We start from the raw sequence: 27038 nt of genomic DNA on the forward strand, positions 1-27038 counted from the left end.
AAAAGTGGGCAAAGGACATGAACAGACACTTCTCAAAAGAAGACATTTATGCAGCCAAAAGACACATGAAAAAATGCTCATCACTGGCCATCAGAGAAATGCAAATCGAAACCACAATGAGATACCATCTCACACCAGTTAGAATGGCGATCATTAAAAAGTCAGGAAACAACAGGTGCTGGAGAGGATGTGGAGAAATAGGAACACTTTTACACTGTTGGTGGGACTGTAAACTAGTTCAACCATTGTGGAAGACAGTGTGGCGATTCCTCAAGGATCTAGAACTGGAAATATCATTTGACTCAGCCATTCCATTACTGGGTATATACTCAAAGAATTATAAATCATGCTGCTATAAAGACACATGCACATGTACATTTACTGCAGCACTATTGACAATAGCAAAGACTTGGAACCAACCCAAATGTACATCAACGATAGACTGGATTAAAAAAATGTGGCACATATACACCATGGAATACTATGCAGCCATAAAAAAGGATGAGTTCATGTCCTTTGTAGGGACATGGATGAAGCTGGAAGCCATCATTCTCAGCAAACTATCACAAGGACAAAAAACCAAACACCGCTTGTCTTCACTCGTAAGTGGGAATTGAACAATGAGAACACTTGGACACAGGAAGGGGAACATCACACACTGGGACCTGTTGTGGGGTAGGGGTAGGGGGGAATAGCATTAGGAGATATACTTAAGGTAAATGACGAGTTAATGGGTGCAGCACACCAACATGACACATGTATACATATGTAACAAGCCTGCATGTTGTGCACATGTGCCCTAGGACTTAAAGTATAATAATAACAATAAAAAGAAATTCACACTCAAGTATTTAGAGGAGAGAGGGCACAATTTTTCCAACAATGTCTTCAACTTACTCTCAAATGACTCAGAAAGACCTAGAATATGAAACAGAAAGAGAATGAGAAAGAGGGTAAGAAAGTGAACAGAATAAAGTTAGCTCCTGATTAAATTGGAGGTTCTGAACTACATTTGTTTTTTGTTTGTTTGTTTGTTTTTGAGATAGGTTCTCACTTTGTCCCCCCGTTTGGAGTGCAGTGGAGTGATCAGAGCTCACTTCAGCCTCATATTCCTGGGCTCAAGCAATCTTCCCACCTCAGCCTTCCAAGTAGCTAGGAATACACAAATGTGCCACCATATTCAGCTAATGTTTTTTCATTTTTTTACAGACAAGGTCTCACTATGTTGCCCAGCCTGCTCTCAAACTACTAGGCTCAAGTAATCCTCCCGAATTGGCCTCCCAAAGTGCAGGAATTGCAGGCATGAGCCACCCCACCTTGCCTACTCTCGCAATTTTTACATGCAATTGAAATTATATCAAAAAAGAAAGTTACCAAAAAAGATCAGTTTTAAAGATTGCTTCTTATAACTGTATCCTTACATTTTGAGAGACATAGAATAATAAAACTCATTCACATTACAGTTAAACATGATCTCAAGAGATATGAGTAATCCTTCACAAAATTTAGTACATAGGTAAGACTGGTGGAAGGCGGAGCAAGATGATGAAACAGAGGGTTTCACTGATTATCCCTCCTGCAAGGACAAATATCTATATTTTAACAGCTATCTATACACACACAAAAAGCATCTTCATAAGAACTAAAAATCAGCTGAGCATTCACAGTACCTGGGTTTAAGTTCATATCATCAAAAGAAGCACTGAAGAAGTAGGAAAATCAGTCTTGAATCACCAATGTCACGCCGCCCTAATCCCCTTGCAGCTACACTGTGGTGCTGAGAACATCTCCATGTGCTGGGGAGAGGAGAGTGCAGCAATTGTGAGGCACTGAACTCAGTGCTGCCCTGTTATAGCAGAGAGTAAAACCAAACCAAACTCAGCTGATGCCCACCCACAGAGGGGGCATTTAAACCAGCCTTACCACAGTCACACAGTCCTAGCGATGACAGCCAAAGAGAGGCTTGTGTCACTGCATCCCAAGCTTCAGGTGGCTCAGAACAGAGAAAGAGAGACCCTGTTTGTTTGGGAGAAAGTAAGAAATAGAACAAGAGTTTCTGCCAGGTAATCCAAAGAACTCTTACAGATTTTATCCAAGACTATCAAGGCAGTATCTCTACTAGTCTGCAAGAACCACAGCATTGGTGGGTTTTGGCCCCTAAAGTAGATACAGTTTAGATCACAACACTCAAGTTTTCTAAAATATCTGGAAAGTCTTGCCAAGAAGAATGGGTACCAACAAGCCCAGACAGTGAAGACTAAAACACAGACATAACTCTTCAAGGCTTTAATGTTCAATGAACACCTACAAGTATCAAGACCATCTAGGAAAACATGACCTTAACATATGAACTAAATAAAGCACCAGGGACCAATCCTGGAGAAAGAGAGGTGTGTGAGCATACAGAGAAGTGAAAATAGCTGTTTTGAGGGAACTCAAATTCAAGATGACACAGAAAGTAATTCAGAATTCTATCAAATAAATTTAACAAAAAAATTAAAATAATTTAAAAGAATCAAAAATTCTGGAGCTAAAAATAAAATTGGCATACTGAAGAATGCATCAGAGTCTTATAATGGCAAAGTTGATCATGCAGAATAAAGAATTAGTGAGCTTGAAGACAAGCTATTTGAAAATGGACATTCAGAGAAGACAAAAGAAAAAAGAATGAAAAACAAAAAAGCATGCCTACAGATCTAGGAAAAAGCCCCAAAAAGGCAAATCTAAAAGCTACTGACCTTTTGAAAAGGAAGCAAAACAGAGAGAGGAGAAGAAAGTTTATTCAAAGAGGTAATAACTGAGAACTTCTCAGACCTAGAGAAAGATATCAATACCCAAGGATAAAAAAGTTATATAACGCTAAGCAGATTTAACCCAAAGAAGACTACCTCAAGGCATGTAATAATTAAACTCCCAAAAGTCAAGGATAAAGGAAGAATCCCAAAAGCAGCAAGAGAAAGAAACAAACACCACGCAAAGCAGCTCCAATATGTCTGGCAGCAGACTTTTCAATGGAATCCTTCCAGGACAGAAAAGAATGGCATGACATACATAAAATGCTGAAGGAAAAAAAAAAAATTTTTACCCTAGAATAATATACCTGGTGAAAATATCCTTCAAACATGAATAAGACAAAGATTTTCTCAGACAAACAAAATCTTAGGGATTTCATCACACAAGACCTCTCCTATAAGAAATGCTAAAGAGAATATCTCAATCAGAAAGAAAAGGGCCTTGCCTGGTGTGGGGGCTCACATCTGTAATTCCAGCACTTTGGGAGGACGAGGTGGCAGATCACTTGAGGTCAGGTGTTTGAGACCAGCCTGGCCAACATGGTGAAATCCCGTCTCTACTGAAAATACAAAAATTAGCTGGGTGTGATGGCATGTGCCTGTAGTCCCAACTGTTCAGGAGGCTGAGGCAAATAATTGCTTGAACCCAGGGGCAGAGGTTGCAGAGATCACACCACTGCACTCCAGCCTGGGTGACAGAGTGAGACTCTGTCTCCAAAATAAAAAAAAAAAAAAAAAAAAAAAAGGACCCTTTAATGAGCAATAAGAAATCATCTGAAGGTACAAGACTCACTGACTCACTGATAGTAGTAAGTACATAGAATATTATAACATTATAACTGTGTAACTGTGGTGTGTAAAATAATCTTAAGTAGAAAGACTAAAAAATTAACCAATTTAAAAAAACAAACAAACAAACAAAAAAAAACCATGACATGGTTTGCCTGTGTCCCCACCCAAATCTCATCTTGAATTATAGCTCCCATAATTCCCACATGTTTGTTGTGGGAGGGACCTTGTGGGAGGTAATTGAATCATGGAGGCAGGTCTTTTCCAGGCTATTCTTATGATAGTGAATAAGTCTTAGAAGATCTGATGATTTTATAAAGGGGAGTTCCCCTGCTCATGTTCTCTCTTGCCTGCCACCATGTAAAATATGACTTTGCTGATCATTCACCTTCCACTAAGATTGTGAGGCCTCCCCAGCCATGTGGAACTATGAGTCAATTAAACTTCTTTCCTTTGTAAGTTACTCAAGCTCAGGTATGTCTTCAGCAACACGAGACATACAAGAAGAGATGTATAGACAAAACAAAAAGTTAAAAAGCAAGGAACAAAGTTAAAGCATAGAGTTTAAGAGTTGTCTTTTTGCTTACTTCCTTTTTTATGCAAACAGTGTTATGTTGTTAAAAGGCTGAAATAATGAGTTATAATATTTGCAAGCCTCATGGTAACCACAAACAAGAAAGTACAGGAGATACCAAAAAAAATAACAAATAAAAACAAAACACTGAATCATATCAACAGAGAAAATCACCTTCAACAAATGGAAGAAAGAAGGAAAGAAAGAAAAGAACACAAAACAACTAGAAAAAAAAAAATAACAAAATGACAGGCAAAAGTCCTTATCAAAAATAACACTAAATGTAAATAAACTAAACTTTCCAAGCAAAAGACACAGAGAGGCTGAATGGATTAAAGAACAAAGCTCAATGATCTGTTGCCTGGAAGAAACACACTTAACTTATAAAGACAAACATACACTGAAAATAAAGGGATGAAAAAAGATAACTGCAATGGTTAATACTGAGCTCGACTTGACTGGATTGAAGGATACAAAATATCAATCCTGGGTGTGTGTGAGAGAGTGTTGCCAAAGGAGATTAACATTTGAGTCAGTGGGCTGAGAAAGGCAGACCCACCCTTAATCTGGGTGAGCACAATCTAATCAGCTGCCTGTGCAGATAGAATATAACCATGCAAAAAAATGTGTCAAGAGAGACAAGGCTAGCCTCCCAGCCTACATCTTTCTCTCCTGCTAGATACTTCCTACCCTGGAAAATAAGACTCCAAGTTCTTCAGTTTTGGAACTTGGACTAGCTCTCCTTGATCCTCAGCCTGCAGATGGCCTATTATGGGACTTTGTGATCATGTGAGTTACATATATATATATATTCCAATAGTTCTGTCCCACAAGAGGACCTGCTTAATACAATATCCCATGCAAATGGAAACCAAAAAAAAAAAGAGTAGGAGCAGGTATACTTATATCAGACAAAATAGGTTTCAAGACCAAAAACTATCAAAAGAGACAAAGAAGGTCACTATATAAAAGGATCAATTAAGCAAGAGAGTCTAGCAATTTTAAATACATATGCACCCAACACTGGAGCTTGCAGATATACTAAACAAACGTTATCAGAGCTAAAGAGAGAGACAGGTGCCAATACAATAATAACTGGAGACTGGAACACCCAATTTTACATACATATGTGCCCAACACTGGAGCAACCAGATATATAACACAAATATTATCAGAGCTAAAGAGAGAGACAGATCCCAATACAATAATAGCTGAAGACGTGAACACCCCATTTTCAGGACCGGACAGATCTTCTAGACAGAATATCAACACAGCAACGTTGGACTTAATCTGTACATAGACCAAATGAACCTAACAGACACATAGAGAACCTTTTCATCCAACAGCTGCAGAATATACATTATGTTCCTCATCACATGGATCATTCCCAAGGATAGACCACATTTTATGTCACAAAACAAGTCTAAAAACATTCAAAAAAATTGAAATAATATCAAGCATTTTCTCTGACCACAATGTAATAAAACTAATTTGAGAAAATATAGAAATACATGAAAATTTAAAATATGCTCCTGAATGAATGGTGGGTCAGAAATTAAGAAGAAAATTGAAAATTTTTCTTGAAAAATTGATAAGGGAAGCACAACATATCAAAAACTACAGGAGACAGCAAATGCAGTACTAAAAAGTTTATAGCTGTAAGTGCTTCCATTTAAAAAAAGAAGAAGAAAAACTTCAAATTAACAATCTAACAATGCATCTTAAAGAATTAGAAAAGCAAGAGCAAATCAAACACAAAATTAGTAGAAGATAAGAAATAATAAAGATTCAAAGCAGAAATAAATGAAATTGAAATTACAAAAATATGAAAGATCAATGAAACAAAAAGTTAGGTTTCTGAAAAGTTAAACAAAATTGACAAACCTTTAGGCAGACAAATAAATAAAAAGCGAAGATCCAAATAAATAAAATCAGAGATGAAAAACAAGACATTACAACTGATACTGCAGAAATTCAAAAAATCATTAGTGGCTAACATAAGCAACTATATGCCAATAAATTAAGACATCTACAAGAAATGTACAAATACCTAGACATATGCAATCCACCATGATTGACCCTTGAAGAAATCCAAAACCTGAACAGAACAATAACAAGTAAGGAGACTGAAGTCATAATAAAAAGTCTCCCAGGAATAAAAAAGCAACAACAACAACAACAACAAAAAACAAACCAGGACCCAATGGCTTCACTGCTAAATTTCACCAAACATTTAAAGAAAAACTAATACCAATCCTATTCAAAATATTTTTTAAAATAGAGAAGGAGGGAATAGGTCCAAACTCATTCTACAAGGCCAGTATTACCCTGATAACAAAATCAGACAACACATCAAAACCGAAAGCTATAGGCCAATATCTCTGATGAATATTGATTCAAAAATCCTCAACAAAATACTAGAAAACTGAATTCAACAATACAATAAAAAGATTATTCATCATGATCCAGTGAGATTTATCCCTGGAATGCAAGGATGGTTTGGCATATGCAAATCAATCAATGTGATATATCAGATCAACAAAATGAAGGCCAAAACCGTATCATTTCAATTGATGCTGAAAAACCATTTGATAAAATTGAACATCTCTTCATCAAAAAAAACCTTTAAAAACTGGGTATAAAAGAAACAAACTTCAACATAATAAAAGCTATTTATGATAGACCCACAGGTAGTATCATACTGAATAGGGAAATACTGAAAGCCTTTCCTTTAAGATCTGGAACACAGTAAGAATGCCTACTTTCACCGCTGTTATTCAACACAGTACTGGAAGCTCTAGCTAATGCAAACAGACAAGGGAAAGGTATAGAAGGCATCCAAATCAAAAAGAAAGAAGTCAAATCACAATTTTTTGCAGAAAATTTATGATCTTATATTTAGAAAAACTTGAAGATGCCACAAAAAAACTATTAGAATTGATAATTCAGTAAATTGAAGGATATAAAATCAACATAAAAATCAGTAGAATTTCTGTATGCCAAAGTGAATAATTTGAAAAAGAAATAAAGAAGTAACACTAATTACAGTAGCCACAAATAAAATTAAGTATCTGGGAATTAACTTAGCCAAAGAAGTAAAAGATCACAATAATAAAAACTATAGAACACTGATGAAAGATAATTAAAGAGGACACCAAAAAATGAAAAGATATTCCTTGTTCATGGATTGGAATAATTCAAATTGTTAAAATGTTCATCCTACCCTAACCATTCTACAGTTTCAATGCAATCCCTTTCAGAATACCAATGGCATTCTTCACACAAATAAAAAGAAAATCCTAAAATGTATATGGAACCACAAAAGACCCAGAATAGCCAAAACTATCCTAAGCAAAAAGAACAAAACTGGAGGAATTACATTACCTGACTTTGAATTATACTACAGACCTATAGTAACCAAAATAGCATGGTACTGGCATAAAAGTACACACATGGCCCAATGGAACAAAATAGAGAACCCAGAAACAAACCCATAAACCTACAGTGAATCAGTTTCAACAGAGGTGCCAAGAACATATACGGAGGAAAAGACAGTCTGTTCTATAAATGGTAGTGGGAAAATTCTATATCCATATGCAAAAGAATGAAATTAGACCCCTATCTTTTGCTATATACAAAAATAAAATCAAAATGGATTAAATACTTAAACAAAAGACCTCAAATTATGAAACTGTGAAAAAAGGAAAACTTTTGGGAAAGTCTCCAGGACATTGGTCTGAGCAAAAATTTCTTAGGTAATACCCCACAAGCAATCAAAGAAAAAATGAACAAATCAGATCACATCAAGTTAAAAAATTTCTACACAGCCTAGGGAACAATCAACTCAGGGAAGAGACAACCCACAGAGTAAGAGAAAATATTTGCAAACCACCCATCTGACAAGGGATTCATAACCAGAATACGTAAGTAGCTCAACCAACTCTATAGGAAAAAAATCTAATAATCTCATTAAAAAATAGGCAAAAGATCTGAATAGACATTTCTCAAAAGAAGACATACGAATGGCAAACAGGCATATGAAAAGGTGTTCAACATCACTGATAGAGATTTGCAAGTCAAAACTGCAATGAGATATCACATCACCCCAATTCAAATGGCTTATATCTGAATGACGGGCAAAACAAATGCTAGTAAGAATGTGAAGAAAAAAACTCTTGGACCCTCTAAGTAGAAATGTAAATTAGTACAACCACTATAGAGAACGCTTTGGGGATTACTCAAAAAACTAAAGATACAGCTATCATAAGATTCAGTAATCCTACTGCTAGGTATATACACAAAACAAATGAAATCATTATATCAAAGAGGTACCCCATGTTTGTTGCAGCGTTGTTTACAACAGTCAAGATTTGAAAGCCACCTACCTTTCCATTAACAGATGAATAGATACAGAAAATGTGGTACTTATTATAATGGAGTACTATTCAGCCATAAAGAAAAATGAGATTCTGCCATTTACAACAATATGGATGGAACTGAAGGTCATTATGTTAAGTAAAGTAAGCCAGGCACAGAAAGGCAAACATTGCACGTTCTCACTTATTTGCAGGATCTAAAAATCAAAACAATTGAGCTCATAAAACAGAGAGTAGAAAGATGGTTACTGGAGGCTGAGAAGGGTAGTGGGTGCTTGGGGTAATACAGAGATACTCAATGGGAATATAAAAGCAATAGTTAGAAATAACGAAATGAGACATGGTATTTGAAAGCACAGCAGGATGACTCTAGTCAATAATAATTTAATTGTATATTTAAAATGACTAAAATTATATAACTGGACTGTTTGTAACATAAAGGATAAATGTTTGAAGGGATGGATACCATATTTTCTATGATGTGATTATTATACATCGCATGCCTGGTATTGAAACATCTCACATACACCTTAAATATATACACCACTATGTACCCATAAAAATTAAAAATTAAAATTTAAAAACAACAACAAACAAACAAAAAACAAAATTGAGCACATGAAGAATAAATGACCTTTGAGAGACTGGATAATTTGTTTTTTGTGTGATTTGGTTTGTTTTGCCCTGTACTGATTGTTGTAGTTGTTTGTTTTTGTAACATTTTTCATATGTCTTACTATTTCTCCTTTATATCTGCCACTGCTGTAGCTTGTACTTTTATACTTTTGCTTCGATTCCTGAAGTTTTCTTCTTTCATAGTTGTCTCAGACTAGTACCCATTTTATTTACACTCTCCATTAATGCCAAATTGATCTGGCAACAAATGTTAACTATGTACACTTTCATCTTCCAGTGTCTCTATATAGATCATACAATAATTTTAAACTTATTAATTAAGATGTAACTGCCTTCATAAGATATAGCTATGTAGTTTCATCTTTCCCACCACCTTACTAAAGAGTCACCTGAACTCAGAACAGGTGTTTCATTTCTCCCAGACTTTACCTAGACTATTGACCCCACCAACTACTCAATGCCATTTTCTTATCTCGGTTATTTCTTCTTCTTCTTCTTCAAAATTAGCTTTAACTTATGAAACACAGACTAAAATGGACCATATACTATGTTATAGAATAGTTATTAAAATATACTTACTAACCAAAAAATTGAGTTAGAGATTAATGGCTAAGGTAATTATTAAAACATTTCTGAAAAACTTATTGGTTGAGAAAAAAGGAATAAAAATAGAGAAGAGAATACTTAGAATTGCACAATAATGAAAATAATACTTCTAACATTCTACTAGTTTATATTTAGAGTGTGTAAAAAATCTAAACAAACTAGCATTAAACAACAATTCTGAAGTATGTTAACAAATGATAATAAAACAGAAAGAAAATAATATGGAGAATTCAATATCACATCTTTAGTAATGTATAGAACAACCAGACAAAAGATCAACAAAGAACTAGAAAACTTGAACAACACTATAGACCAACTGGACTTAAAAGACATATACAGAACATGTCATTCAATAACAATGAATGTACATTCTCTTCAAGTGAACATGAAACTATCTCCAGGATAGACCACATTTTAGGTCACAAAACAAGTCTTAACAAATTCACAAAGCTTGAAATCATGCAAAGCATATTTTCCAATTACAATGGAATGAAGTTTAAAATCAACAGCAGAGGAAAACTGAAAATTCACAAATAAGTAGAAATTAACACATTTTTCACTTAACAATGGGTCAAAGAGGAGATCACAGGAGAAATTAAAAAAAAAAAAAACCTTCAGACAAATGAAGATAAAAACAGAACATATCAAACTTATAATATAGTGAAAGTAGTACTAACAAGAAAGTTTATAGCTGTAAACATATATATTTACAAAAAGAAAGATCTCAAGTCAACAACCTAACTTTATACCTCAAAGAACTAATAAAAACAAGAAAAACCTAAACCCAAAGCTAGGAAAAGGTAGGAGTAATAAAATTTAGAGCACACATAAATAAAATAGAGAATACAAAAATATCACCAAAACTGAGAGTTGGTTTTTTGAAAAGATTGACAAAATTGAAAAACCCTTAGCTAGATTAAATATGAAAAAGAGAAATAAAACTCAAATAACTAGATCAGATGAAAGAAGGGACAATACAACTGATGCCACAGAAATGAAAAAAGTATAAGAGAATACTATGAACAACTGCAGGCCAAGATATTGAAAAATTTACAAGTAATTGACACATTCTTGGAAAGACACAATCTATCAAGACTGGATCACGAAAAAATAGAAAATCTAAATAGACCAATAACTAGCAAAAACAAGTTAAATCAATAATCAAAAAACCCTCAACAAAATTAAAGCATAAGTTCCAATGATTCAACTAGAGAATCCGTTCAACCATTTCAAAAAGAATTAGTACCAGTCTTCATGAAACACTTGCAAAAATTGAAGAGGAAAAACTACTTCCAAGTTCATTCTATGGAAACCAGAATTACCCCAACACCAAAAAAAGCCCATCAGAACGCTATACAAAGAAAGAGAAAGATCATTATCCCTGATGAATACTGATGCAAAAATCCTCAACAAAATACTGGCAAACTGAAAGCAATGGCACACTAAAAGAATTATACACCATCACGGCCGGGCGCGGTGGCTCAAGCCTGTAATCCCAGCACTTTGGGAGGCCGAGGCGGGTGGATCACGAGGTCAGGAGATCGAGACCATCCTGGCTAACATGGTGAAACCCTGTCTCTACTAAAAATACAAAAAACTAGCCGGGCGTGGTGGCGGGCGCCTGTAGTCCCAGCTACGCGGGGGCTGAGGCAGGAGAATGGCGTGAACCCGGGAGGCGGAGCTTGCAGTGAGCTGAGATCGCGCCACTGCACTCCAAGCCTGGGTGACACAGCAAGACTCCGTCTCAAAAAGAAAAAAAAAAAAAAAAAAAAAAGAATTATACACCATCACTAGCTGGTATTCATGTTTGGGATACAAGAGTAGTTCAACATATGAAAACCAATCAATGCAATATACCACATTAACAGAATAAAGAACAAAAAACTACATGATCCTCTTCACTGATGCAGAAAAAGCATTTGACAAAATTCCAACGGCCTTTTATGATAAAAACTAGAAACAGAAGAAAATTACTTCAACATAAAAAAGGCAGTATATGAAAAGTTCACAGCAAATATTGTAGTCAATGATGAAAGACTGAAAGACTTTCCTCTAAGATCAAGAGGAAGGCAAGTATGCCCAATTTCCCACTTCTATTCAACATAATACTGGATGTACCAGCCAGTGCAATTAGGCAAGAATAATAAATAAAAGTCATCAAAATTGAAAATGAAGAAATAGAATTATCTCTGTTTACAGAAGATCTCATGCAATATGTAGAAAACTCTAAAAATTACACACACACACACACACACACACACTCACTGTTAGAACTAATAAACAAATTCAAATTTGCAGGATATAAAATCAGTATTAAAAATCAGTTGTGTTTTTATATACTAACAATAATGAAAAGGAAATTAAGATAATTTCATTTACAATAGCAGTAAAATGAACAAAATACTTAGATATAAACCTAACCAAGAAGTGAAAAACATTTACAATTAAAACCACAAAACACTGCTGAAAGAAATTAAAGGCACAGAAAAATGTTACGACATCCCATGTTCATGGATTGGAAGTCTTAATATTGTTAAGATGTCCATATTACCCAAAGTGGCTACAGATTTTACATAATTCCTACCAAAATGCCAATGGCTTTTTTTTTGCAGAAATAAATAGAAAAAAATCATCCTATAACTCATATAGAATCTTCTTTTTTTGCAGAAACAAAGAGAAGAAAAAATCATTCTATAACTCATATAGAATCTCCAGGGACTCCAAATAGCCAAAGCAATTTTGAAACAGTAGAATGAAATTAGAAAACTCACACTTCAAGATTTCAAAGCATATTACAAGCTACAGTAATCAAAATAGTATATGTCGTCAACCCCAGCTGTTTGCTCTCTCTGCCCCTAGGTAGACGCATGTGGTGAGAGCACTATAGGATCCTACTACAGAACCAAACAGGCTGGTGCCACCACTGGGTCCTAGGCTCCAGCCATAGCTCCATCTGCAGTGTGCTGTGACCCTTCCAAGCACAGTTTCCTTTTCTGCTCAGTAGCTTCTCCAAATATTATGAATAATTTTTTTCAAGACCCCCAGCACTCACCCTTTCCTCTTCTCACCACTCCTAGCCTTTTACTTTTACAATCTCACCTTTTACTCTGAGTAGATAATGTAATATTAAATATTAGTTGTCATATTTATTATCTAATCTTCTATCACACTGTGCCCAACAGCTTTTCACATATCATTCAATCTTTCCTCAACTAAAAATAAAAGATGCATACAAGTACAGTTTAAAACTAATGATTCATTTAATTAAAGCAGATGCATTTATCTCTCTATGCAGCTTTCTTTATTTTCAAATTATTAACAAAATATCATTTCTAAGATTGTAATAAGTTCGCTGTCACACATGAAACACACTATGTTCAGTGTTAAAATACATCATATGCCAGAAACTAAAATTGCAACTTTTGTTTAAAATTTAAAACACTATGTTAATCAAGAAATCCATCTGTTACCCAGTAATTTTTAACATAGTAATTAGATTAAATGGGATCTCATTTTATAGTAAGAATGTAAATGTTGACATTAAAAGGAAAGCAAGATAGTTATCATCATGGTAAGAAATCATAAGGAGTACAATAAATTATGTAATACATAGTTTTTTCAGTAACAAAAACAAAGTAAACTGCTCAATCTCTGTAGATTCAGATTTTGTTTTTAAAAATAAACAATTATTGAATAGAGTAGCATATTCCTAGCTCTTACATACCACATATGTCAAAAATGTTTCAAGAAATTGTTGTGCTCTGATAAGCCAGGTCTATCTATCTATCCATCTACAGAAATATGAGGTTTCTAAAATTACTAAAATCATACTTTGCATTTGTAATGTAGTAAAGTACACAGGAAGCAAGGCTATCATAATTTTAAAATTCTGTTCCAAGTCCTGGGAAACAAGTGCAAAGTTATAATGTGCAGGAGAGATCCTTAAAATAATCAAGAGAAAAAGAAGAAACATATAAATGTGACTATTATCCTGGAAAATTCAGTGCAATAAACATTTATTGAATTCTTACTATTTACAAGGCACAACAGGTTCCTACAATACAGGGAATATAATGTTTCTTTTTTAAGTCTTTTTACAATTGTTCTATAAAGAAAGAAATGGGGGAAAGGTATTCAGCCTCTTGATTGAGTTTTAGAAGTTTGTTCAGGTTCTTTGATCCAGCATGCTGTGGACTCCCTGTGTCATAGTATATAGGAGACTTAATAAAAACCTAACAGGAACAACTACTGGAGGTTCTTTGTTTTGTTGTTGTTTAATCAGACCTGCTTAAGAAATTGATAATTTAAAACAAACAAAAATACTATGAAAGTAAGGGGAGAAAGAACCATCACTCTAATACCGGAGAAACTAACAATTCACTGTTAACTACAAATTGTACATTTATTTTAAAAATTGAAATACATTCCTGCTAATGATTAGAAATATATACTGGAACGTAACTGTATTTGTGAATGTCCACTTACTAAACTGCTGTCCATGTTTAGAATCTTTCATCAGAGTTACCTCAAACTGTGAAAGAATTGAGAGCCAGTTGATCTATCTCCACAATTACTGGGAGGGTCCAATCACTATTGTTGTTATCAAAGAAAATAGTAAAATGTCAAGATTATTGGAATTTTTTACTTACTGGTATTTATTCTCAGGGCAGCCTGATGCACTGAGTCTACCTGGACCTAAAATGATGCCACCGCCCAATCAAGGCTAAATACTCCAAAACTTTTTAAATACATGAATGAATGAATACAAACACTAACAGTATGTCTAATCTCTCCCCTTCCCTTTCTCCAAGGAATATGTAAGCCATTCAAACAGGAACTTTTGAAAGAATAGAAAGCCCTAGAAAGCTCTGTAGAGTTGGAGACTGGGCAAATCATTCTGAATTATCAAACAGAAAAAATGACCAGGTAGGATGACAACATTGTGCAGTTTTCTTGTTACCACATTGTCAGTTCAAAACAATGATTTTCCAGATAAGGGGAAAAAAACAGAAGTACTTATTTATTTCCAAAACTAAAAATGAATTTATTTTTTAATCCTTCCAATTGCCTTCCTATATTTAGACTGTGTTGGCTCTGTGCTGGAAAACTGTTGAGCCCTATTTATCTGAGAAAAAGGTGGGCCACTGGACTGTGCTTGAGGAAGAGTTACATTGGGAACAGATACCAGGAAGGAACCTCATCCTTGAAATGACCTAACTCTGAATGGGTGTTCCCTGGGAGCTCTTCTTGCACCTAGAGATACTCTTGACTTTTCAGTACATGATTTTGTATGGCTAAAGTGATACCTAATTTTTTAATTTCATTTAAAGTTTCATTTAAAGTTACACATTAATTTACTCTCTTTTTGTGTGTGTGTGAGAGACGGAGGTTTTGTTTTTTTTGTTTTTTTGTTTTTTGTTTTTTTGTGAGACACGGAGTCTCGCTGTCAGCCAGGCTGGAGTGCAGTGGCGCGATCTTGGCGCGATCTTGGCTCACTGCAAGCTCCGCCTCCGGGGTTCACGCCATTCTCCTGCCTCAGTCTCCTGAGTAGCTGGGACTGCAGGCACCCGCCACCACGCCCGGCTAATTTTTTGTATTTTTTGTATTTTTAGTAGAGACAGGGTTTCACTGTGTTAGCCAGGATGGTCTCGATCTCCTGACCTTGTGATCCGCCCACCTTAGCCTCCCAAAGTGCTGGGATTAGGGGTGTAAGCCACTGCACCTGGCCAATTTATTCATTTTTTTTTTGTTTTGAAGGCAATATAATGCTGTAGTTAAGCATGCGGGCATGGAAGCCAAACATCCTGTATTTGAACTTAGTTTTTTGAGAATCTTGTCTCAGTTTCTCCCTCTGATGAAATGGGTATAATAACAGTACCTGCCTAGCTCGTAATAGTACTATGAAGGTTAGAGGAGTTAATATATGTAAAGCCAGTAGAATAGTAACTGACTTTTTTTTTTTTAATTATACTTTAAGTTCTGGGATACATGTGTAGAAAGTGCAGGATTGTTACATAGGTATACATGTGCCACGGAGGTTTGCTGCACTCATCAACCCATCATCTAGGTTTTAGCCCTGCATGCATTAGTCCTAATGCTCTCCCTCCCCTTTTCTCCCACCCCCGACAGACCCTGGTGTGTGATGTTCCCCCTGCTCACCGTGCCCACGTGTTCTCATTGTTCAGCTCCCTCTTATGAATAAGAACATGCAGTGTTCGGTTTTCTGTTCCTGTGTTACTTTGCTGAGAATGGTTTCCAGCTTCATCCATGTCCCTGCAAAGGACACGAACTCATCCTTTTTTATGTCTGCATAGTATTCCATAGTGTATATGTGCCACATCTTCTTTATCAGGTCTCTCATTGATGGGCATTTCGGTTGGTTCCAACTTTGCTATTGTGAACAGTGCTGCAATAAACATATGTGTGCATGTGTCTTTACAGTAGAATGATTTATAATCCTTTGGGTAGATACCCAGTAATGAGATTGCTGGGTCAAATGGTATTTCTGGTTCTAGATCCTTTAGGAATCGCCACACTGTCTTCCACAATGGTTCAACTAATTTACACTCCCAACAGTGTAAAAGTGTTCCTATTTCTCCACATGCTCTCCAGCATCTGTTGTTTCCCGACTTTTTAATTATCGCCATTCTAACTGGTATGAGATGGTATCTCACTGTGGTTTTGATTTGCATTTCTCTGATGACCAGTGATGATGAGCTTTTTTACATATGTTTGTTGGACGCATAAGTGTCTTCTTTTGAGAAGTGTCTGTTCACATCCTTTGCCCTGTTTGCTTTTTTCTTGTAAATTTAAGTTCCTTAAAGATTCTGGATTTTAGACGTTTGTCAGATTGAGACATTTCAAAACTTTTCTCCTGTTCTGTGGGTTGCCTGTACACCCTAATGATAGTTTCTTTTGCTGTGCAGAAGCTCTTTAATTTAATTAGATACCATTTGTCAGTTTTGACTTTTGTTGCAATTGCTTTTGGTGTTTTAATCATGAAGTCTTTGCCCATGCCTATGTCCTGAATGGTATTGCCTAGGTTTTATTCTAGGGTTTTTATGGTTTTAGGTTTTACCTTTAAGTCTTTAATCCATCTTGAGTTAATTTTTGTATAAGGTGTAAGGAAGGGATCCAGTTTCAGTTTTCTGCATATGGCTAGCCATAACTGACTTATTATTAAATGCAATCAAGTTGGCCACTGGTATTACTTAAAATAACAATTCACAGTTAAATTTGCTTTGATAACTAAGATCCAACTGAGACTAAATATAAGAGCAGAGATAATTCCCAAACGTTCCTTCCAAACACTCATTTTATCAGTGCATTATAACTCAGACCAAGATAAGAATGATGCTTATGTTCCAAGGTTGGTCCATAAAGGTCTTTCCTCACCTATTAATTTGTTTAACTACAGCACTAATATTCTTAGCCTGCATTTTGAATCCTAGAATCATCAAATTACGCCATACACAAGAGGAAAAAAAGAAGAAAGGAGCAATAAATTTCACTGTAGAGGAAATTGTAGTTTCTCTGAAAGATTTTATCACAATATAACTTCTAAACACTTCCTATGCAAAAAGCAACCATTTGAAAACTAAACTGAATAGGTAGGGCGCAGTGGCTCACTCCTGTAATCCCAGCACTTTGGGAGGCCAAGGTGGGTGAATCGCAAGGTCGGGAGTTCGAGACCAGCCTGGCCAACATGGTGAAACCCCATCTCTACAAAAAATACAAAAATTAGCCAGGTGTGGTGCTGTGCACCTATAATTCCTGCTACTCAGGAGGCTGAGGCAGAAGTTGCAGTGAGCCAAGATTGTGCCACGGCACTCCAGCCTGGGCAACAGAGTGAGACTTCATCTCAAAAAAAAAAAAAAACAAAAAAAACAAAGCAAGAAAGAAACTCATCTGAATAAAGTAGTTTTATTTAGAAAACTAAGAACATTCTCAGTTTCACGCAAATAAAACTAATAAAACTTGTTTATTAAAACTAATAAAACTAATAAAGTTTCATTAGTTTCATAGGCTGGTGAAGTATCAAATAAAACTAACCTGTTTATTAGTTGTATTTGAGTGAAACTGAGAATGTTCACTGAATCTATAAAGGTATTACTTTAGAATTCACCCTCCAAAATAACATAGATCATGTTTTATCATTTGTTTCCTTCAGTTATAATGTTTCCAACAGGTTTTCAATCCAACCAATGAGGTTAGGCAAATATAAATAAAAATATCTTGCAAATGTTGAAACTCTGGGTGAATACTGGCACCTAAAACACATGGACAGAATGGCCCATCTACTACTACTACTGGTGAGCTGTAGCTCACCAATCTGTGTGGCAACCTCAGAAGTGGATGATCTTCCTTTTGTCAGCATACATCCTCCTTACATCCACTGTCTCATGCAAGAAACCTGAAGGTCCTTGAAATCTTCTTCAACCTAGACCATTGATCTTTCACCAATCCTTCTGAAATCAACCTTCAGAACACATTTTTCATCTGTCCGTTTTTCTTCATCTTCCTAATCCAAACAACTATCTGTTAACCACATACAACCATTCTCTACACAGAAGTCAATGATCCTCTTTGAAAAAAAATCGCAAATTTTCCCGTTGCATTTATGATAAAGTTTAAAATACTAAAAATGACCTACATATTGTAGGTTAAGCTAATATTCTAATTTTCATAGGGCCTGTATCAATATGTAATTATACTTCAGTTGTGTGATTATTCATTTAATGAATAAATGGTAAAAACCATAAAGACAGGAACGACTTTGCATTTTCATCATTATATACTCAGCAGCTCACAGTTTCTGATCCATAATCAATTCCTAGTAAAGATTTGTTGAATATATTATTTTTAAAAAATATAATCCCTAAAACCTCTATTATACTCAGACTCTATCTACCAGAATCTGTCAGTAAATTATTTGCTCTATAAAGTTACCATTAGTGAAATAATTTTTCCTTTTGTTTTTCTTTCCTAAACTGGGATGCCCAAAGGACTTAGTTGCACACAAGTCTCATAGGAACAAGACACATGTCACACCAAGTCATAACAACCAACCAATCATTCTGAGACTTGTCTCTGACAATGACATTAAAGGCTATTTTGTAAAAAACTCATTCATTTTACCTATATCTCTCATGACTGGTCATATCCTTTACAATCCTTTCCATCCAGACGATTTCTTCATCTATATGACTTTAGTTGTCACTACTGGAATTTCTGAGTAGAGCAGAGAATCATGGGAATCTGCAGATATACACAATCGGCCTATTTAGAGTAAGCAATTTACCTCCCTGGAGATCATTCCAGAGAATGAGCTCACATTCAAAAATGAATGTAAGAAAGTGGTTCAACTCAACATTTATTAAACTTTGATTATATGTAAACCTCAGAAGCTTGTGTATAATAACATGAGTGAATGTACTAAAATTCCTTCTATCTTTGGCCTTTAAAAAGAATATACCTTTTTTCGAGAGGCTTTCCCAGAAGTAGATTAAAGCTGTTCTCTAGGCTGGTGAAGTATCTAATATCTATCTGAAAGGCAATCAGTGGTTTTATTTTTAATGTGTTGAATCATGTGAAATTACAAACATGTATACACATCCATGTAGTCTTTTCAAATAAAAGAATATAATTCTTAATTGGCACTGAACTCTGGGTTATTTTTTGCAATTACATATTAACATGGGAAATTCCGGATACTTCCAAAACTATCTTATAAAACCCAAACTAATGAAAAGCAGAAATTTAACTCAGTTCCCCTATTTGATTGTTCAGCTACATACTGAAAACAGACAAATAGTTTTTAACATTTATATTTGGATAATACTTAACACTTCACATACGTGTAATCAAGTTTGGTTTAACACGGTCCTTTCCTTAAACTTGCGGAATTACTAGCTAAACACGTCTCTAAGAAAAATAAAGAAAGATGAAGGAAGGAAGGAAGGAAGGAAAGATACTGGCTATTTTTAATAAAAACAGTATTAATAATAGTCACCATTTGAGTGTTTATTAAATTCTCATGTGCTCCATCACAAATCAATTGTATAAAATATTGATATTATTTGCAATAATACTCTTAAATGAGTATTATTCAGATATTTCAGATGAGGAAGCTGGGTCTCAGGAATTTAATGCACTTTACTCAAATTGCATACCTAATCAACTGTTAGCACCCAGGTCTGACTGCTCCTAAAGTTCATGCACTATCAACTTCATTACTGTGGCTGTTTATTTATCTCTACAGCAAATTCTTATTACAAATGTGACCCACAGACATAAAAAAAATAGTATAGATGTTAAAATGGCCTAATATTGCAATAGCAAGTTAGTAGTAGAGATGGGACTAAAAACACCATCTTCTGAGTCCAGCCCACTATTCTTTCCACTAAAGTAAATTCAAGAGTATAACAATATCAATCTAATTAATAAAGATTACTTTGAGCCTCAAAATTTCCCCCAAAGTTGATTACATTTTTACAGGCAAAAAGCTGCATGCTAAAAACAAGGCCTGTTTTATGGCGAGTTTGTATGTTTCCCACTTTTATGACTACCCATTCTCCTATCCCTCTTCCTCCTCTTCCTTCTCACAGACATTTGATCTCTAAATGCAGTTACAGTCAAAACCTAGCTATCAGGATAAGTCCACATTTGAGTCAAATCTTTAAGCCAACCCTGAAGTCTCTGCAAGTCCCCTTAAACACTATTCTTCTATTTTAGTCTTCTTCCTTATTCTGAAGCTTCCTTTCTGCTCTGTTCCTCTCCCTGCTTTCATCTTGTACTTCAGCACCTATCTGTCTCTGTCCTTGAACTTCAAGTCACAGCTGAGATCCCCACATCCATCAGACAATTACAAGCTGGTCTTTCAATTATCACTTGCCTCCGAGTCCCTGTCCCTGTCGTCTTCACCTGTTAGGACACTCACGCATCCATCTAGGAACCTTCCCTTAATCCTCCACCGACTACCAACTACCTAGATCACAAAGTGCTTTTGCCAGCCTACAAAAAACATAGCCTTTGCCCTCCTAAACGTCCTTTAGTCAAAACAGCTGCTGGTACCATTACCGCTGGGGTATTACTTCTTCCCATTGTATCCTGCTTCTCCCTGGAGTAAGAATCTAGTTTCTAATTATTACCAGTCCCTGCCTTTTTCCCTGATCCTTTTATATGGAACCAGTCATGCCTGGCTGAGAGTAACAGGAACAAATAGGCTTATTACTTGAGGAACATAATAAATATTTTCCTCCTGGAGGAGAGAATGGCAATCTTTCTTAAACCGGTGCTGATTCTTGCATTTTGGAAGGCTTTGCTGAATACATCACTGAGATCCCTAAAGACAGAAGACATACGACTATTTGACAGTATTACACAGAAAACTGGATACAATCTCACAGCATGAGAAAACACACTGCTGAGTGGATATAATGCTAAATAATGATGGGATGCTCCAAACAGAGGAGCCGATGAGTCATAGGAAGCCCAGTAAATGTTTCAGTCAAATTAAGTAGCACAAGACTCATTTTAGGACGGTTCCAGGAAAAGACCAAAAGTGTAGGATGGAATTCAGATGAGAAATGTGTTTGCCCAAAGCTTAAATCCAACAGAACAGACTACTGAAATTGTAAAAAATCTTGAGCTTCTATTAAAAAGTAAACTAAAATTTATTGAACATCAATTTCAAATTATTTCATCATTATGCATATAAAATATTAAAAATAAAAATTTTTTCTCACAATAAAATGAGAAAATCTAATTTTATAAATGACAACCATAACCAAAACACAGAAAGTAAAAAAGCCCGAGGTTAAATTCAAATTCTCATTATTGAATGAGGCAAAAGGCCACATACAAGAAACCATTTTACCTTCGTAATAATCCTAACTTCGTTGTCAAAAGTTTGATTGATATTAAATAATTTCAAATTTTAAGTTGTCTCCTTTAAATCTCCCAATTTTACAGTTATCATAAATGTAAAAAGACTACCTCTGAGGAGATATTACAACACAATCGCAATTAAAAGCTAGGAGAAATTATTCTGAGTATCTTATCAGAAAATAAGTTAGGCCATTTAAAGGAAAGAAAGAAAAACAAACAAACAAGGAAGTATTCTGAATAACTTAGAATATAAATGGGAAACTAATTGGGAAATAAATCTCTAATCTAAAATTAATAAATAAGAGGTACTTGGATAATGCTACTTAAGGCAAATAACATTTGGGACACAAGAAGACTTTTAATTAATGATAAATCAATTGTGTGTTACTTGTGAGTGGACTGTCTGTCACAGGATATCTGCCTCTGGAGGTGTCCTATGCTGCAATTCAGAAGCCAGTGGCCATCCAGATAGGGAAAAATGACCTAACCTATCCCGAACATGATTGCAAAAAGTAATGGCTGCAGCACCAGGAGTGTGCACATTCTATTTCTATCCCCAGTCATGAGGAACAGAACATGAAAAACAGTAGAATGTTTAGTGGCTATCCTACAATGTTATCTTTAACCAGACAGTTAAAGATATCTGGCCAGGGCAGGTTCACACAACAAGACAGCAGGAGGCAGTGGAACCTATGAAGAAGAGACGGAAGAGCTACACCTTAAATACCTATTATTTCCCCAGTGTGAATTTCTCCACTATTTCAGTCATGCATCCATAAATTTTACTACTTTTATATATTCGTGTGAAAACATGGAGGCTTCAAAGTTGTGTCTGTCACCAAGCTTCCTGTCACGAGAAGAAAACACTTCCTGACCTTGCGTCATCTCTAATATCTTCCCTGGTTTCATCCTTTATTCCAAAGCCATTCCCTCTTCCACTGAAATAGCTCAGATCTTCCCATGTTCCCATCTCTTCTCACTATTTGCTTATTAGATTGATTCAGGAAAAAAGTAAAGTACACGGAAGTGCAGGAGTTAGCAAAGATGAATGTGAAATTTAGGAGTCCATGGAGTGCACCAGCTGCTCTGAAAGGCTACTTTGGCATTATTGGCAGATAAAGCTTCCATACTATCAGCATTTTGTTCTTCCTCAACCCAATTGTGCTTTTTCAAACAAAAAGTATGAATGGCTTTGTTTTTCATTTGAGATTGAGGTAAGGGAGTAAAATGCTGTTTGCATGGAAGCTGCATCTTCTCTCAAAGTACCTGAACTTGATACTTAGCCAATAGACCTTGTTCTTCAATCCACATGTTCTTCCTCCAGACACATGCCTCTCTTACAGCTAGAGTTTTTCATTAAAGCCAGGCTTTTCTCATGCAAGAGGAAGGGTGACTACAAAATGTTTTTTCCAGTCCATTGTTCACCTGCATTTGAACATCTGATCCAGTGATAGCACGTGTCACTAGGTGCCTTAATTAATAAAGCCAAAGTATCTTTCCATTAGCAAACTAATCGTATTCACTTTTACTCTCCCATTTTTAATTAATCTCTCCTATTTCATTTCACCCTCTCATCTCTTCCCTCTATTGGATTATCTGAGGTATCTAATCCAATTCACTCATGTTTAATGAATGTAATTGCAACCATTCTGCAATTCCTAAGGTTTTGTTTCTTTGCTTTTTTCTTTTGTAGCCCATCTCTTGGCGACACTCAAGCTTTACATTTTATTACCCACTTACTACTAAAACTTGCCTAGCTAAGTTTTCTTTAAAAAATTTAAAAATCTTCCCCTGCTCAAACACTAATCTTACTTTTAAACTATTTTCTTAATGTTTATTTGCTTGAGAAGATTCTCCAAGGAGATGAAGGGCTGAATAATAGTTTAGTTATATAAGCTTAGAAAATCAAATTAATTGTTCCTTTTTCAATAAGAAAGATAGAACCTGAGGACCTTCAATAAAGTTGTCTAAATTTCAGAATATCCTATAGATGAAGTACAGCATGTGGTTACTGTAGATCCATGTTGGATGAACAAGTTTTGAAGTCTTTCCCTCCTTACATTATATGAAATATGTATATGTTATACTCCTCCCTCAGCAAGAGCTAAGAAAAATCTGAAGGGAATCTCATGCTTTCTGATTACATAAAATGATCATGACTCAACCCCCAGCAAATTCTCCCAACATCTGCATAGTCTACCAGTCTACCCTAGGTATCTTCACCTTTTAGCAAGAATTTATTTTTGCTGGTCATACCTAGTAGGAATTATTGAATCAGCTGAACAAGGACCATATCTTATGCTATGTTCTATTCACCACATACCCCAATCAATACATTGTAATAATATCAAATCTTTAATAGGTTCCAAGATTAATATAAATATGATTTTCTACTGGGAAATTTTTTATAACTTAATAATTTAATAGTTTTCTGAAATCAGAATTAGGATTTCCTCATGCTAAAAAAAGATAAAAATTTCTAATAAAATGACTAATTTAAAAATATGTATACCACATAGGCCGAGCACGGTGGCTCACGCCTGTAATCTCAGCAATTTGGAAGGCTGAGGTGGGCAGATCACGAGGTCAGGAGTTCAAGACCAGCCTGACCAATGTGCTGAAACCTGTCTCTACTAAAAATACAAAAAAAAAAAAAATTGGCAGGGCACCACGTGTGCACCTGTAATCCCAGCTACTCAGGATGCTGAGGCAGAAGAATCACTTGAACCCGGGAGGCAGAGGTTGCAGTGAGCATAGATTGCACCACTGCACTCCAGCCTGGGCGACAGAGGCAGACTCCGTCTCAAAAAAAAAAAAGGATACCACATAGCCAACATGCATAGGAAAAAAATGCTCCACATCACTAGTCATTAGAGAAATACAAATATAAACCACAATGAGATACCATTTCAGAACAGTCAGAGTGGCTATTATTAAAAAGTCTAAAAATAACAGATGCTGGTGAGGTTGCAGAGAAAAAGGAACACTTATATGCTGCTGGTGGAAATGTAAATTAGTTCAGCCATTGTGTAAAGCAATTCAGTGATTTCTCAAACAACTTAAAACAGAATTACCATTTGACCCAGCAATCCCATTATTGGGTACATAGCCAAAGGAATATAAATCGTTCTACCGTAAAGACATTCATGTTTACTTTCATTGCAGCACTATTCACAATAGCAAAGACATGGAATCAACCTAAATGCTCACCAATGGTGGACTGGACAAATAAAATGTGGTAAATATACAACATGGAATATTAGACAGACATAAAAACGTCTGAGATCTTATCCTTTGTAGCAACAGTAATAGAACTAGAGGTCATTATCCTAAGCAAATTGACACAGGAACAAAAAACCAAATACCACATGTTCTCACTTATAAGTGTGAGATAAACACTGAGTAGTCATGGACACAAAAAAGGAAACAGCAGACACTCGAGCCTACTTGAGGGTGGAAGAAGGGAGGAAAGTGAGGACTGAAAAACTACCTATGGGGTAATATGCTTATTACCTGAGTGATGAAATAATCTGTATGCCAAAGCCCTGTGATGTGCAGTGTATCTACATAACAAACATGCACAAGTACCTCTGAACCTAAAATAAAAGAATAAAAAGTGTACTCATTCATAAAAATCTCTATTCTGTCGCTTGGAAATGAAAATTCTGTATTTTAATTGCTTTTGTTTTCTCTTGAATAATGTTAAGCATCTTTAAGGTGGTATTGCATATATTATTGATTCTTTTTACAGCAAAAAACAAAAGGTAGATTTAGTGATCTTAGGAATGCTTGTGAGCATAAGTCATTGGACTAGGAAATGCAATTAGAATTATATGCACTCAATAAAATATTTGCATTTGCCTTACAGATTGCTTACTACTTACTAAAGTGAGCATAAATATATTTTTGTAATAAGCTTCCAAGTCCTATAATTACGTGAAAATAAATTACACACAAAAAGAACTTAAAATGGAAATTGATATATGAAAGTTTTCAAACTGACATTTGGTAATAATTTTCTAAGAAAATCAAATTAAATTTCAAAGAATTTATAGAATTCTTATTAGCCTAATAATTTCTTTCATAGCAATGAACACACTAAATAAAAAGTTTAATTTTGTATAAGAAATGTAAGAATAATGCTTCACCATTTCAAGTATTTGTTTTATGTCAGAAATAAACAGATTTATGGAGTATTGACATATTTATTTTTTAAGTTTGAGATTCTTAAAAGATTGATGAAGATAAAGACTTCAAAATTCCCTAAAGTTTTTGACATTGTGGTTAGCTCTGCAAATGTACTATTCCTTCTAGATCTTCTGAATTTTATGAAGAGTTAAGTCAATCCAAATAATCAGGATTAGGGAGGGGAAAGAAGGAGGAAAGGAGAATAAAGCCATGAAAAATTTCTAAAATTTGCTCCCTGCCTTATTTGGAACTGGAGAAAATAGAATAAACTCATGCAATTGACCTGAAAACTAAACATGATCCTAGTAATTGAAGGTGAAGACGGAGTATACCATTCTTAGTGATTACCTTCTCTCAGTATAAACCTACTTACAGCTTTCTCTACAAGCCACTTCCATAGTAAAAATTATTATTAAAATTTCAGTAACCAAAAGTGCATTTATGAAATACATGCATTAACAACAGTTTATTACATGTAGTTACTAACCCAAAAGAGTAAAATCTCTTTTTCAAGAAGTACTAAATCTAACAATTAACAGTAAAACCAAAAGAAAAAATAACACACTTCCTTATTTAAATTTGCTCATTTCATCTTGTGAAAATTTTTTAGCATAGCATATGACAGGTGACATAGAAATTATTCTTTAAAAATATGTCAAAACTATTTGTTAAAAGAAAAAACTCAAACAAGATTTTAAAACCCACTTTTGCTCCACAACCATGCATTCACCAATTCCAAACTGACAAAATAGAAACTGTTAAGAGTTGGCATTTCATTGTCTGAATTTAAAAATACTTACACTATTGGTTTTTCCAGGCGACTTCCCTGTGACCCAACGATCTCTCCCAGTGTACAAAACACTTGTCCCAGAAAGTCCTGAAATAGATAAAAAGATTAAAACTCATAAGTTTCCAAACTATCTTTACAGTATATGTTTTGTACATCACACATCTGCATTGTTTTCATTGCTGAAATATTGACATTTCTAACTTCCAATAACAGGTAAAATAAGCTCAATATGCATTAATTTTACCATGTGACTTTCACATGTTTGCACAGCATTTTATGCTTTTAATCACAGAGCAGTTTTTCTGAGTTCACAGGCATTGCGTTTGTTTTCTTTTTATGTTTTAAGCTAACATAAAAAATAGACAAAAGTTGGAGGTTTTGAATGCACAATTGGCTTA

At 35.1% G+C, this 27038-nt stretch overlaps 1 protein-coding gene across 2 annotated transcripts in view; it reads right to left on the reverse strand.

Moving 5' to 3' along the window:
* Positions 1 to 27038, reverse strand: part of CPNE8 (copine 8) — a 230607-nt gene that overhangs the window by 126616 nt on the left and 76953 nt on the right. For both annotated transcript variants that reach the window (XM_025403626.1, XM_025403627.1), the window contains one exon: positions 26651 to 26727. In XM_025403626.1, coding sequence (XP_025259411.1) covers positions 26651 to 26727 — 77 coding nt within the window. The remainder of the gene's footprint in view (positions 1 to 26650; positions 26728 to 27038) is intronic.

This window comes from Theropithecus gelada, chromosome 11 (assembly GCF_003255815.1).
Source record: "Theropithecus gelada isolate Dixy chromosome 11, Tgel_1.0, whole genome shotgun sequence".
Taxonomy (NCBI): Eukaryota; Metazoa; Chordata; class Mammalia; order Primates; family Cercopithecidae; genus Theropithecus; species Theropithecus gelada.